Source organism: Raphanus sativus, chromosome 1, assembly GCF_000801105.2.
Source record: "Raphanus sativus cultivar WK10039 chromosome 1, ASM80110v3, whole genome shotgun sequence".
Taxonomy (NCBI): Eukaryota; Viridiplantae; Streptophyta; class Magnoliopsida; order Brassicales; family Brassicaceae; genus Raphanus; species Raphanus sativus.
In genome coordinates, this window is record NC_079511.1 from 16,428,749 (window position 1) to 16,444,846 (window position 16,098).

General features: G+C 29.8%; 1 protein-coding gene and 1 long non-coding RNA gene across 8 annotated transcripts; both read left to right on the top strand.

Moving 5' to 3' along the window:
* The first annotated feature begins 3,723 nt into the window (after window positions 1-3,723).
* Window positions 3,724-6,966, top strand: LOC108838201 (uncharacterized). 7 transcript variants are annotated; one of them, XR_008934539.1, is made up of 6 exons: window positions 3,724-3,761; window positions 5,016-5,161; window positions 5,252-5,860; window positions 6,036-6,134; window positions 6,215-6,455; window positions 6,534-6,966. It is a non-coding gene; the product is annotated as an uncharacterized LOC108838201 (long non-coding RNA). The 7 variants fall into 7 exon arrangements; XR_008934540.1 differs by having other exon boundaries at window positions 5,049-5,161; XR_008934545.1 differs by lacking the exon at window positions 3,724-3,761 and adding an exon at window positions 4,933-4,990 and having other exon boundaries at window positions 5,049-5,161.
* A 3,665-nt stretch (window positions 6,967-10,631) lies between these two features.
* Window positions 10,632-13,537, top strand: LOC108858676 (pumilio homolog 9). Its single transcript, XM_056986779.1, has 5 exons — window positions 10,632-11,912; window positions 12,419-12,581; window positions 12,674-12,837; window positions 12,936-13,185; window positions 13,264-13,537. The coding sequence occupies exons 1-5, from the start codon at window positions 10,867-10,869 to the stop codon at window positions 13,366-13,368; spliced, it is 1,728 nt and encodes a 575-aa protein (XP_056842759.1). The 5' UTR covers window positions 10,632-10,866; the 3' UTR covers window positions 13,369-13,537.
* The last annotated feature ends 2,561 nt before the right edge of the window (window positions 13,538-16,098 follow it).

Here is a 16,098-nt window from a genome sequence, read left to right on the forward strand (position 1 = left end):
CAGATTTTAAAATTTATAGTGATATATGAGTGATTGATGTTTTAGACTTCCCACACATTCAAAGAAAAATAACACATTTTATTTATATTTTTTGGTTTTACCATTAATATTTTTATATTTTAATGAATGTTTTAGTTTTAAAAACAAATGCATTAATTATATTTTAAAACATCAATTTTTAAAGTCAAAATCAAATACAATGTAAAATAAACAAGGAAAAATTACCAAAATAGAATAAAAATTCAGCCTCTTTGTCCATTTGGTATAAAACACTTTTGTCTATTTTTTACCTCTACAATTTCTAAAACTTAATGAAATAGATATTTTATGAATAAAAAATTATAAAAAACCAGAAACAATTGATAAAATATCCATATACATAAACTGATATTTTTGGTTGAAAAACTTGATAAATTAAATTTTAAAATTACATTCTAAAAAATCAGAGTGGCACAGCGGAAGCGTGGTGGGCCCATAACCCACAGGTCCCAGGATCGAAACCTGGCTCTGATAAATTATCATTCTCTTAATTTTGATTTTTAAGTTACAAGTCACCCCACATCAAAAAAAAATATTTAACAGAGATAAAAATTCATTCAGTAAAAAAAAAAGTAGATTTCATCTTCTATGGAAAATGGGTTAGTAGAAATTGAATTTCATATTAAACAAGTTCACCTACTTACTTTTAGAACGAACAATCTACATTTAATTAAACTTCTACATATGGAGAATGTAAATTCTACTATTTGTAAAGATAGCTAATTTTTTTGTGAAACAATTTCTACTGTTATGAGATATTCTGAAATACTAGGAATGTGAAATCTAGACACTACTTTTTTTTGACATCATCTAGACACTACTCAAACAGTTACATGTGGAAGAATCTACATATGAAGTCTTTGTATTGGTTCTACGCAATGTAGAAAGTGTTTTCTACAGATAAAAACACCGATTTTGTGAAAATTTAAGAAAATTCAGTTAAGAAAATATTCTAACAATATTTTTAAATTCTAACTTCCCTAAAACGTGTATAGGTCGATTTACCTTGTCAAAAAATCGATTCTAGCTTTTCGTTTTCATCAATCCGAAAATATGGCAAGTTCAGTTACAAAATATTCAAAACATATTTGAAAATATTTTTTACTTTCCCAAAACGTGTTTCAGAGATTTTCTTGTCAAAAATAAAAATAAAATCGTTTTTCATTTATTTATTTTTATTAAATTCAAAATATTATTTTCGAAAATTCAAAAAAATAAATAACTTCCATCTATTTTAACTTATATTGAAAATATATTTGTAGATATTTTAATTATAATCTTAGAAATATTTTTATTTATTTATTTTAGTTAAGATATATTAATCAAATTGTAGAAAATTTATTTTAAAATGATATAAATTTTTTTAAATATCAGAAAAATAAACAGCATTAATTTATTAAATTGAATTGAGGTTTTTTATTTTTTATTTTTCCATTTAGATTTGTTTTAAATAGACTTTGGTTAACTTTTCTATTGTTTTCTTTTTTTTGGGTAAAATTTGTTTTTTTTCATTAATATATAAATGTAAGCTTTTTACTCCCTCTGTTTTTAAAGATGTATGTTTTAAAGTTTTCACACATATTAAGAAAACACATTAATCATGTATTGGTTTTAGAAATTACCAAATTTCAATGCATTTTAACCAATAGTCTTTCAATAAATTCAATTAATTTTATTGAAATTTACAATTTTTATATAGAAAACATAAAAAATACATCTTTTTGAAACAAATATTTTTTTCAGAACATGCATCTTTTAAAAACAGAGGGAGTAATTGTTAATTGATAAAGTAAGGGTTAGATAGGAGTTTTTAGAATATATTATACTTTTTTTTTGTAACACAGAATATTCCATATATATTAAAGGAGAAGCATTTGCAATTACTGCATTCACACTAAATTTTTAGAATATGCTGACATGTCGCCTTCACAATCGTTTAATATTTAATATGTTCACATACTAAGTTTTTTAATTATATTTGAGACAATTTAACGTGTTCGCATTTTATTTTCTTCAATCGGCTCTATTTTGGTTCATGTATTTTTCACATTTGTAGTGTATTGAAATTAATTAAAATTCTCTTTGTACAACTACTAAATAATATCATTTTAAAAAATCATTAAGATTCGCATCAACTGAAATGCGGGAATGAAAATGTTTTTAGAAATTGAAAGTTTAATATCTTGGCCATGGTTGAGGTTTCAGTTCACGAAAGCAACAAATAATTGTGATTAGTTATGAATTAAAGAAAATCAAATACAAAAACACCACACACGAACTCGGATTTTTAGTTTAGCCAAATTCTGATTTTATTTACGAAAAGTTTTCATATCCTACCAAGAATTAGAACCATAATAAGATTACTAAAAAAAATTAAAAAATCAGAGAAGTTTTAAGAGGAATTAAAAAATCAAAAAAAAATAAAAAATCAGAAAAGTTTGTTCTTATCCAAATATTTAAAATGAAAAAAACTATGCAAATTTAAATATTCAAAAATTTATGTTTTATATTAATTTATTTTTGGATTTTAAGAACTTTAGTATATTTGGATTTTTGTTGAAAATACGTAATTAAAATGAACATTCAGACTCGAATCTAAATCGAACCTAAAATGATTCTAACCAAATGTAAACTAAAATTTGTAAATATTCGAATAAGATTTAAATTTCTAACTCTAAAAATCTGAAATCTGATTAAATAACTGAATCCGAATAGATATATGAATATTCATCCCTAAAATAGTTATACGATAAATTTATATATACAATTTACAATAAATAATCTATAAACTATTTCATTCCGCGTAAAGTGCGGATTACTACTTAGTATTGTATTGATTTAGGTTAGTTTTAACTATGTCATTTCACCGTCAGTAAACTACAAGTTGTGTAATTTTATCAATCTCATATCGAATTATCTAAATAAATCACTATACATGTATATTTATCGAATTCATTCGAAAATGTCAAGATAATAAAAGAATGTTATACTTGAAACTAAAGAACGACCAGAATGGGGGACATAATGCAATTTAAATTTAATATTTGTTCCGCAGGCTGTAGAAAAGCAAAGGCTATACTGCTGCTGCCTATTAATGGCGAGAGTGGAGCGAAAAGAGACAAACCAGCCTTGGATGGGAGGGTCTCCGTACGTTTTCTGAAAGCACAACATTCTCTCTCTCCATACACATTTTCTGTTATATCACCATTCACCAACCTCACCTCTCTCCGTAGTGGCCCCTCTTGTTTTACTCTTTTATTTAAGCTTTAACCTTTTTTTTTTTTTTGGCAACAATTAAGCTTTAACCATATTAATCACAAAGAATAATATACATATCAATTCTAAAAAGAAAACCATGCATATAAATTAGCACACGTCAAGCGTAAGTTGCATTTATGTTTTCTTGTGCACCAAGCGTAAGTTTTTTTTTTTTTTTGAAGAACACACCAAGCGTAAGTTGCTTAAATTTACAATTGATGTTCTATGGAGTATTTATAAATTACAACTGATCGATATATAAATTATGATTCCAAGTGGTTAATAATTTCTTGGTCTACCGTCTGCCATGAGTTAAATTTAAATTTGGTTCTTTAAGTATTTTTCGTTGTTGTTTATAATTGTTTATAAACATATATATAATTTTTATACTTGGTTTCTATGTTTGAAATTGTTGACCGCATAAAATATTTTGTCTGACCGCCATCCTCTCCAACTTATGCCTGGTAACGTCTTCTCCTCTCTTAAATTTATGATCTGATCAATACTATTAATTCTTCAACATGTCCAATTGATATTGGTTAGGTCCAATTTAAAAAAGTGGCATCCAAATATAACTAACTAAAATAATCGTATAATAATAATAAGAAAACTGCATAACTTAATATATAGTCAACCTCCATAACCACTAAATTCTATTTTTAAGAGCTACAAATATTGCAACATAAATGTACGAATATATATATATTTGTTTCATTTTCTTTACTCTTTTACTTCACCTATTAATTATCCTATATCTAATTCCAAAATCATAGTATTTATTTAACAACCAAAAATATTCAGGAATCAAAATATAACTTCCTTCTACATATACGATATGGACTAATATACTGTATTTATGTATTTTTTCCTTACTCCTATTTTATAAAATATAGAAAGTGGATATGTATGTATACAGGTAGGTTTTCTATGAAAGACTCATGTGCTTGAACTAAATTTTACAAAATATTAATAACTTTTTCAGTATTTAAATGTCTATTGTAAATAATAAAATTAAATTTTAAATCTAAAATAATCTAAAAGTAAAACATAAAATTATAATTGATAATTGATAACAAAAATAAACTAATACCAAATCATAACAATTAGATTTGTTAATAGATTCATAATCCACAAGATCATATATATATATTTTTTATATAAAAACCAAAAATCTAATTTCCTAATTAGAATACAAACATATTCCAATAATATAATTAAAAATCTAAAAGGTTAATAATTAAAAATTACGTATTGGTTTAACCAGTGGTTCAACTGGTTACCGAGTTTTGAGTTTTAGCGGATTTTCATGGGTTTTACCGGGTTTCCGTGGGTTTTACCGAGTTTCGTGGGTTTTACCAGATTATTAAACAATGATGTTTTTCCTAACTCAAACTGAATTACATACCAGATCCACGGGTTTGCCGGTTTAATCGCGAATCCGGATCGGTTTCAAAATATTGTGTACAAGTGTATAGTTATATAACATCACAAATTCAATATAATTATCAAAACTTTTAACTAATAATTTTTAAATATAGTAAATATGATTATCAATAAAATACAAATAAAAAATTAAAAACAAAAAATATACCCGCCCTCTGAAGGGCGGGTCAGAATCTAGTTCAAGTATTAAAGCCCATTCCTCCATTCCTCCCACTCTTTCTCATCAATTCCGGCTCCCAAACGGAACGGTGTACGTAACCGACCCAATCTCCAAGCGATGAATCATTACGACCCTCCGATTTCTGCAGGCCGTTGCTCTAATACGGCTGAGGTCCGTCTACTGAGGTCTTGGGAGGGAAGCTCGGAATATCAGGAAAGGTGGAGAGCTGATGAGTATTGACATGCTTCTCTCGATGAACAGGTAAAGTCGACGACTTTCTGTTCTTATTATTGGCCATTTTATATTTCATAAACCAGAAATTCTTACTATTTTAAAATTCTTGTCGCTCAGTCTATGCTTGTCCAGGGACCATCAGTTCCAACCCGCGTTGATACTTACCGGAATCGTCTGACTGAGGGAAGGCTCCGTGTACTCGCTGAGTGGTTTTGAAGTAACCCTAAATTCCGACTCTCTGACTGCTCCCATCTCTATCCATAGTGACGAGCAGCTTCTGGCGTTGGCAAATACACCAACAAAGAACTACCAGGCTCTGCTCTTCTTTTTTTCATTAAAATTATCCCAATAGTATTATTCAGCTATTTAACATCAAATATTTTTATAGATTTGATTCATCCAAAGAGTTTGAAGCGAGTTGTGCTCTTAAAGGCGATCTCTATGGTAAGGTTTAGGTTGTGTTGTCGAATAGAATTAATTATGCTATGGCAATCCACGGAATATCAAGCCCTATATTATGTTGCGATTTTATTTAATTATTTAAACAGCGTTACAAAGGTATGTTTCAGAATCTTGAATGGATCGTTTCTCAAGTTATGTTGTTGTTGCAGTCAATGAATTTCTTTGCTTACGAGAGAAAGCGCTACTGAAGATGTGAAGGAGTTTGGTAGATCTTCAAGACTCTGCTTTTAAGTTATGCTGATGCAAGTGGGAGCTGTAATAAAAGTATGTTATTTAGCTGAATCACACTATTTTCATTTATTGTGGTATTATAGCTCAGGTAAGAATCTAAATAAGATCTCTAAAGATGAAAATGTCTTCTCCAGGCTCATTTATATAGAGGTCGTTGAAGGTCAGGTCTCATTTGCCTAATTTGTCTCCTCCATTTTTTTTCTTCTAGAGAAAATATGATCATTCTCCAATAAGATCTCTAAAGATGAACTGAAACCAGGAGCTCACAACTATTCATGGCGCAAGGCTTATATCTATTCCCATCACGGTACCAATCTCCTTCTCTTCTCTATCTAGATTTCTTTTAGGTTTATCCAAGATCCGAGATTTATGTTTGCAATCTCTCAGGGATCTACATAGCAGTTGGAAAGGTCATTCATTTCACTCGTGGAGGTGGGATAGAGACGGGACTTTTCTAGACAAGCTCATCGTTTGCGCTGTGACCAATCACGGAAGAGACAACCCTTGTCCTAACAACTGTGGAAAGCAATCCAACACGCATGGAGTTATCTCTTCTGGTCTTGAATGCTTTCTCTCCGGATGTGATCTCCTTCTCTTCGAGTACGGCGTCTCCCCGACTCTGTTCATGGTCGAGCTCTACTTATGGATTTGTCATTGTGTTATGCACCTAGCTAGAAACTATACCTGATTACATTCATTTTTGCAGGTGAGGAGGCTGTAACGGCTTTAGGAAGCAGAGTTGACCGGTTAGAGAAAGAGATCAAAGAGCTTGTCCCTGGAATCCGACACGTTGACATCGAAGCACACAATCCCATAGACCAATCTCTATGATCTGAAACTTTCCTCCAAAGGTCTGAGTTATCGATGCATTCTCTTGGCCTCAAGAAATGGAACCCACAAGCCTGGCACTTTTGGAGAAATAGAAAAGAGAACTGTGTCAGGTTTCTGATTGGGAAATATATGCTTATGAATTCTTCTCTGTCGTGTTTTTAATGTCAGAAACTCTCATGTGTTTGCTAAGGAGAAAGGTTGTGTGAATGATTGAGCTTTGTTTAGTGAAACCAAACCAAAGTGTCTGTATATCTACTTAACAACCGTTTACCTGTTCATTAAAGTAGATACAAGTTGTTTAAAGAAAATCAAGATGATTTATACTTTGTAAGCGCAACAAAAGGACACCACAAGAGGAGGTTGCCATTGTCTAAGAATATATATACAGAGCTGTTATAGTGATTTACAAGATCCTATAGATGAAAATTATAGTTTCTGCAATTATCATATCTAACGTGGGGATGGGTAAGTTGATATTCATAAGAGAAGATGACTTTTCTTTGAAGTTGTCATTGAAAAGTTCCTCTGCTCTTTTGTGTTGACTTGAGTGACTCACAAAATTTATTAATATATCGTTCTTATTAATTTATAGAATGTTAATTTATATAGTTTTTATAGTATTGTGATAATATTTAGTAAAATTATATCTAAAACAACATATAAATTCTTACACCAAATAATATAATAAAATTAATTTTCTATAATTTAATTAATATATATACAGTAAATCTTAAAAGGTTTTCTAAATTAATAATTCTATAAATTAGTAAAACAGTATATTTCAACCATTATTAATTTATAAGAGTATTTTCTGTATCATATACTTATGACTTCGACAGGCATTTTGTGAATAGTCTTTTGGAGATTTCTCTTCGTAAATATATAGTCCCAGTTAAAGTTATAAATTAATAATTTATAAATATTAGGTTTATATAAGTGCTAACAAAACATTGAATTATTTTCTTTATATTCAGAATGAGGATTCTATTTTTCCTTAACACTTTAATATATTTTTGATATTTTTAGTAAAATCATATCTAGAACTACATTTAAATTATATGAAACATATTTTATATTCATCAAATAATATAAAAAATGACATACTATTTGTATAATGTATCATTTAAATAATATATATACGACAAAATCAACTATTTTTAATTTTATAACAAAGAGGCTGGATGAGGCTAAGAGAGGTGAGAAAGTTATTTTGGTTTTGTAATTAAATCTTGGTGAATCGAGTTATACGAACATCATGTTGTGTTTATACATGTAATGAGTTCTTCAAGAAGCAGGAGTATTATGATGTTGTGATATATCACACTGAAGTGATCGAAAGGAATCCAAAAGATCTGAGAGTAAGTCCAGTCCTAATAATCTTATGTGCTTCACTACTGTGTACAAAGGCTTCCATATTTGATTGTTTGAATTAACAAGATATTATCATCATTGTCTTCTGGTATTTTGATGAGTATCCCTTAATAGAATATTTTTGTTCAATATTTATCTCAAATTGCTTTTTATTTAATTTAGTTTTCTGTAATAATACATTTGCTTGACTGTTTACCAATAAAAAGATTGGGTCACATTATTAGTTTATCAACAACAATGACTATAAAATAAAATTCATTAAGAAATTTATTTTTGGTTATATATTTTTAAACATGAATATTAATATATTTCATTACACATTTTTATTTTTTCAAAGAGTGTCTCTCTAGCCAAAGCTTCTAGGATGCATTATTTTTTTTAACAACTCACGTTAACGTATTTTAATTTCCATTTTAAGTTGAAAAACTAACCAACTCTCACTAACACAGCTAAGCCCTAACTTAATATATCTATTCGTCGACCAAACTAACACAACTAAATATGCATAACAAGAAAATTCAGAATTCTATTCCCAGGTAGACTAAAGGCCGCAAGATCACCACCAACTTTTCAGTTACATTGTCTTCTAAATTGGGCTTATAGGTCTATTCATACCATTCAATTTTTTCTTGTTCCAAAAGAATATATTGCACTGCACTTTTGTCCGGTAAAGCCCCAACAAACACTTACAACCTACTGTCTTCATTTATCAACATTTCCAACAAAAGAAAATTTAGTTTCCAGCATTAGGACTATACCTATTATTTGCAAATACAACCATAACAAATACAAAACATTGTCAGAAATAAAAATTAGCATGTTTATCTATACCATGGCTAAACAAAAACTTCACAAACACCGCAACACATACATGCATAAAGATAGAGCAACAACTATGTCTACGACCTCCGCGTTTGCGCGGGGGCTCCGCCCCTAGTCGTTAAAGGGAACAGGTTTGCTCAGATTTTATTTTCTGTTTAATGACTTGTCTAAAAGAAAAGAAATATTAATTAGTGTTGCTAAAAAGGAAATATTAATTAGTGTTGCTAAAAAGAAATATTAATTAGTATCCATAATAAAATGACAATCTTTCTCGGTTGGAGATAGTAACTAAATGATATGTTTTAAAGTAAGTGATTTCTATGAATAGTCCATTTTAAAATATTAGACATGAACAAAGAATGTGACTTCTATTTTATATAATAGCGATTATAATTATAATTTAAAAAAAAATAGTATAGAACTTTTATTTTCTTGTTTTAGAATAAAATTTTAATGAACATTTATTTATAATAATATTATACTATTAATTACAAAATTAATTAATTAATGTGTTATTTTATTAAAAAATTAAAATCTTAGTAAGATTTTTTTAAAAATTATTTCTCAACATATTTTTTTATAACTAGAAATAAAATTAAAATTAATATTTGGTTTATTATTAATGTAAACAATCAAATATGTCATATTAATTAATTCTTTAAGTGGTCCTACTATAACTTGTTAATAATAGGTAAAAAAGGACCTTAAATTAATATATTAGATTATGTATATTATAAATCCATCAAACTTTGAACAGTAAATGAAACTGCTGTTTTACAACAGCATTAAATGAAACTGCTAAATCATGACATAAATCAAATGATGATATATCTCTGTTTAATGCACATTTAAATTTTTATAGTCATTTATATGAATGATTGATGTTTTAGAATTTTCATACGTAATAAAAAGAACTTAAATATCTTTTTCATTTATTACTTTTAATTTTTGGAATAGAATTTCAACATTGATATATTTACATTTTAGTTTGAAACATAAATACATTATTTATATTCTTAAACATCGGTTTTTAAATACAAAACCAAAATCCAAAACACAACTCAAAATAAAATACAAAAATCAAAATCTAATATAGAGGGAGGATATAGACAACAACTAACTCTATCATTTCAATATCATTCAACTAGCATCTTTGCAATTTTATCAATCTCATATTAGGTTTAGGTTGAGGGTCAAACCCGCCCTGGTTGACCCATCAATCTGTAGGTTTATTTTTTCTTTGTAAAAAAACCGATTTGCACTACCCGCAAACAGAAAAATGTATACCCATATCCATCCTATTTAATTTACTTATTTTTGAAAAATAATCCCATATTTTTTAAAAAATCCCATATTTTTTACAAAATATATACAAAAATTAAAAAAATAAAGTATTTTTATGGAATGACAGGTATCCAACGTTTCAAAATCCACCAGTCTGCACCCGCCCCACATAAATTACTCATAGCTTGCACCCACGTATCAATTTTTTTCAAATGGTTCAATCCACAATGGCCATCTACGGATCAAACGGAAACCGCAGGTTAAGTCTCAAATTCCCAGGTCTATCTCATATCCACTCACCAAAATAAATCCCCATCCATGAATACTTATCTAATTCATTCGAAAATGTCGAAATAAAAGTAAAAGAAACGTTATACTTTGAAACAAAAAGAAGAACAAAAATGGGGGACCAAAATAGCAATATAATTATAATATTTGTTACGGAGGTTGTAGAAAAGCAAAAGGCAATGCGCAGCTGCGTATTAATGGCGAGAGTGACTGAAAAACGACAAAAAGAGACAAACCAGGCTTGGACGGGAGGGAGGGTCTCCGTACGTGTTCTCTCAGAGCACAACATTCTCTCTCTCTATACACATTTTCTGTTATATATCACCAATACCTCACCTCCCTCTCCGTATTGTCCACTCTTGTCTTACTCTCTCTTTTCTCTCTCTCTTCTTCATCTTCTTCCTTTTTGAAATCTCTTGCCTTTTTCACTTGTTATATCGACCATGTTTGAAGAAAACTTTATGGGTTTCGATGGAGATTTTAGCAGAGGACGAGGTTCGGATCATCATCATCGTCGTCTTCCTCCTCCTCGTGACTTTGGTTCTTCCGGTGGGAATCTCGACACAAACCCGTTTCTCAAGAGTTACGACACGAAGACCACTACCGATGTGGTGGGTTTGTGTAAAAAGCTTAACGAGATGGGTATCTCTTGCGACATGAGTATCTGGAGCAGACCCGGACCGATACGGGTCGACCCGGGTGATTTCGGGTCGTCGTCTCGAAGAACTCTCCACGAGTTTCCGGACGGAGCTTCTCGGATTCGAAACACCACCTCTTATGGAGTTTCTCCGGCAGAGCTTAGTTTCCTTGGCCTTCAAGACTCCGTTAACCCTAACGGACTTCGAGAGATGATGGCTCTTAAGAACCAGAGAGATGCTCTCTTGGACCATATCAACCGACCCATCATCAAGCGTTCACCTCCTTGTCTCTCTCTTGGAAACGATGCGTTTCATGGCTCCTCGTTGATGTTCGAGAGAACTAGGGTTTCTCGCGCTCTACCAGACATTGATGGTGATGGATCTTACTATCCACATGATACTCTCAGAGGCCTATCTCTTGGGAACGACCCTTTGATGTGTGGAGGAAGAAACAACAGGGCTTCTCGAGCTCTAGCCGCCGCCGCCGCCATGGAAGCAGGTTCTGGACCTTCTCTGATACGTCAAGGCCCATCATATGGGCATAATATGATGAGAAGCGATTTGCCTCTGGATCTTGCATCCATGGTTAACATCTACGGATCTGTGAACTTGATGGGTAAAGATCAGATCGGTTGTCGTTTTCTGCAGAAGCTGGTCGACGAAGGATTGTTTGTTGACGCTCTGTTTATCCAAGTCATCAACCATGTGGGTGAGCTTTCCATGGATCCCTTCGGGAATTACTTGGTTCAGAAGCTCTTAGAAGCGTGTGACGAGGAACGGAGAACGATGATTGTCAGTGCTTTGACCTCTAAACCAACCGAGCTTCTCAAAATCTGCCTCAACAATTATGGGTAACCTTTTTTTAATTTTCTTTCCATCAAAAAACTTTACATGTTGTGTTGCTAATCTGGTAACAAAGAAACAGAGCTATTTTGTTTCAACTTTTTTTACTTTAGTCAACAAATTAAAAATATGATAACTTTCCCACTAGCCCACGAGTTTTCATTAGAGATAAGGACATTTCATCTTTTGTTGATTAAGATGAAATCGGTCATGTTTTTCGAAAAAGTAGAAATTCCCTACTATTTACGGAAACATTCGAAACCTGTGCGAAGTTTGGTATAAGGGTTTATCCATCGCTATCAATAAAAGAATGCAACATTTGGTAGAACTGAACAAGGATGAATTATTATTATTATTATTTTTTAACTTCTTTGCTGTTTTTGGACAAACCAAAACTGCTTCGCTTTAGGAACCTATAGAATAAAGCTGATGACCTTTATAGGCCAAAAAGCCTAAAAATCATCTGTTTTGAGTTTTTTGTTAATGCTATTTTTATTTTTTTGAATAAAAACAGGACACGGGTTGTTCAGAAGATGATAGAAACTGTGAAAACAAAACAGCAGATTGGGATGGTGAAGTCAGGTCTCAAACCAGGGTTTCTTTCTCTTGTCAAGGATTTGAATGGGAACCATGTGATTCAAACTTGCTTGACTACTCTTGGTCCTAACGACACCAAGGTTTAAAAAACTAATCTCCATCTTTTGTTTCTTTCTTAATAAAGCTCTCTTGGCTCAAAAAAAAAAAAAACTTATGAACATTTTGGTGTTAGTTTGTGTTGGAAGCTGCTACCAAGTACTGTGCTGAGATAGCAACACATCGCCACGGATGCTGTGTGCTTCAATGCTGCGTCTCAAACTCTGTTGGAGAGCAACGTGAGAGACTCGTCAATGAGATATCCAGAAACTCACTTCACCTTTCTCAGGATCCTTTCGGGTAAAAAAACTAATCTTAGACTCAATAGTGAGTGACTTTGGTTTATTGGTGAATGATGAAAACTCTGCTTATAGTTTATGATGCAAATATTGTTCCAGGAACTATGTAGTGCAGTATCTAATAGAGCAAAAAGTATCTGCAGCGAAGTTACTGATGCAGTTTAGAATGCATTACGCGGAGCTAGCGACTCAGAAATTCAGTAGCCATGTGATGGAGAAATGCCTTAGGATATATCCGGAGAGTCGAGCTGAGATTGTCCGTGAGCTTCTCTCTGTTCCAAACTTTGAACATCTCCTGCATGATCCTTTTGGAAACTACGTTATCCAAACTGCTCTCTCAGTTACCAAGGTCAGAGTCCAGAATCTCAAACGGAACCAAAAGCTTTAAAAAAAAAAACATAAACTGACATGAGGGTTGATGAAACAGGGTCCTGTTCGTGCGAGCTTGGTGGAGAAAGTGCATAGGTATGGGAAACTGAAGTTTAGTCCTTACTGCAAGAAGATATTCTCCAAGACCATCTTGAAGAGGTGATCAGCAAGAATGTTGTTGTTTTTGTGTGTGTGTTTAAGATCGGATTAGGCCTTTTGAAAAGACACTACTTCCCCTTTTGCTTTTGAAGAAGTGACTCTGCTGATCAAGTAACAAAAAATATGTAGTAGTTCTTTTGTGTTTCAAGATCGGATTATGCCTTTTAAATAGACGCTGGTCTCTTTTGTTGTCGGTCCTTTTTGTAGTGACACCAACAAACTTTGTGTGTTGTTTTGAGCCGTTGGTCTTATCTATATCTATAACTTTAAAAGGCCATACTGCTTCTCGTTTTGTTATACTAATGTATCTTTTTTTTGTCGACGCCCATCTAATATCTACATTATTAAAAGAGAAGTACACATATAAATTACCCCTAAGTTTTCAAAGTTATTTACATTGCAATGCCACTAAGAATTAAATTAAGTTACCTATTTTAATGTTTGTCTTTTTAGTTAGATTAATGTGTTGTCCTAATATAAATTAAATTGCCTATTTTAATGTTTGTCTTTTTTAGTTGAATTAATGTGTTGTCCTAGTATAAAATTTAAATTTCCTTATCTATTAAATTAATTTCGAAATTATTTTCAATTTTATTAATGTTGTATTTTCCGGTTAATAAATACATTTCTTAAATCTAAGTTTACCACATTTAACGAAAATAAAAATCGCATAGATTATAGTAGGAAAATTATTGTGCCATTATTTACGTGTGATCCTGCAACTACATGATATCTTTAAATTTTAATTTAATTAATATAATATGTTATAAATATTGGATTTGTTTGTTGATCAAAAAAATATTGGATTTTATATGATAGAATGTGATAATAGGCATTTAAAATCATAAAATATAATTATTCAAAGTAATAAATAAAATTGTTTTGTTTTAACTTGTTATATTAACAATAGTGTAATACATTTAAATTTACAAATATATACTATACCATTTAGTACAAAACAGTTATTGTGAAAATAAATTTTCAGACGTTCACAGGTCAAATTCCAGAAATAAAAAATAGCAGAGTGAAATTATTTTTTTTAATAAATTTATTTTAATATAAATTCATAACATTTGGAATTCGAAAACATTATGATCCACCCCTATACTATTTTAATTAGGATAACTAAATTTATATCAGGATATTTTATTAAAATTTTTAGTTTTAATTTTTGTTATAACTGCAAAAATAATTTTTGATCTAAATTATGATCAAATATTACAAATACATCATTTAATACATTAAAACTAAAACCAGAAAATAAATATCCGTGCGATCGCACGGATCAATGTCTAGTGTATCTTAATGGTAGAAAATGTTAGATGCTTTCACTATTACACCATTCACATATTATCAATATTATTAAAATATAAAGGCTTTTTTGAAACCACCTTGAAGTTTTAAAGTATTTACTATCTTCTCCCATTGGTATATTTTAATCTATGTTTTTAATTAAATAATTAATAGAAATAATTACTTAACAAAAATAAAAGGAATATCGACTAACAAATACGTACGTGTATTGATAATTTATTTAAACTATACAACAATATCTCCTAAACCTACTCCTTCCTTCAATTAATTATAATGTTATTAAAATTTACACTAACCGATTTTGATTTTCTTTACCATTTAACATCCCAAATTACAATTACTCTCAACGAAAAACACATTGATTTTAGTTGCTTATAAAGTTGATGGTATTATTTTTATATATTGGGGATCCACTGTCAATGTGAATATTATCTTTTCTATAATCATAACAATTTTTTTTTGATAAAATCCTATAATCATAACTGTACATCCACACTCAATATAATATTAAATCCATTTCAATACCATGTCATTGATGTATACAGAGGCATGCCATTACATTTATATTAAAACATAATTAATATAGTTTATATCATACATAAAGTTCGGTAATGAAAATATTTAGTAACTAACACGATTTGTTTAAATTAAAACGCAATCAATATTATTTATTCAAATTAAAACAGAATATTTCCTTAATCTACTCCATGACATTAGGAATTTTTCTTTTGTCAAACAGAAAGAAAATACAATTAGATTTTCGTTAGAAAAGGAGTAAAATAATGGTATTTTTGGCCAAAATATATATAGTGCAAATAACATGTTGTGTATGTTACATTTAAGGTTGTTCAATAATTTATATGAAAAAGTGGATATACTGCAAAAAGTTTGCTACATTATATAACTATATATAAAAACTAGGTGATTTTCCCGTGCTCATGCACAGATATAAATATTTATATAGTAAATATATTATAATATTTTATTTACACTATGATAGTTTATTAATATTTTTAATTTTTTAATTATTCTGTTATTTATATTGTAATCAATATGCATGGTTTGTTTTAAATAATTTTGCGTTATTTTAATTAGATTATAATTTTGGATATATAATATCTCGACTATTTGGTTATTATTTGGATATATTATATAACATTTACTTTTTACGATTCAACTAAGATATTTTGTTATACAAATTAAAATTTTGATTAATTTTGTTATTTTTATATAGTTTGATTCTTGCCTTAAATTTGTATATATATATATATATATATATATATATATATATATATATATTTGGTCGGATTATGTATAATTTAATATATGTTGTTTTGAAAATTAAATAGTAAAAGTAAACTAAAGTGTTGATCGGTTCAAAATTACATCTTAATTGTAATAGTTGGTTAATATATTTGTA

Coding starts and splice junctions, on each gene's coding strand:
- LOC108858676 (XM_056986779.1), top strand. CDS start 10,867: ATGTTTGAAGAAAACTTTATGGGTTTCGATGGAGATTTTAGCAGAGGA. Junction 11,913..12,418: donor ATCTGCCTCAACAATTATGG/GTAACCTTTTTT, acceptor GAATAAAAACAG/GACACGGGTTGTTCAGAAGA. Junction 12,582..12,673: donor TTGGTCCTAACGACACCAAG/GTTTAAAAAACT, acceptor TTTTGGTGTTAG/TTTGTGTTGGAAGCTGCTAC.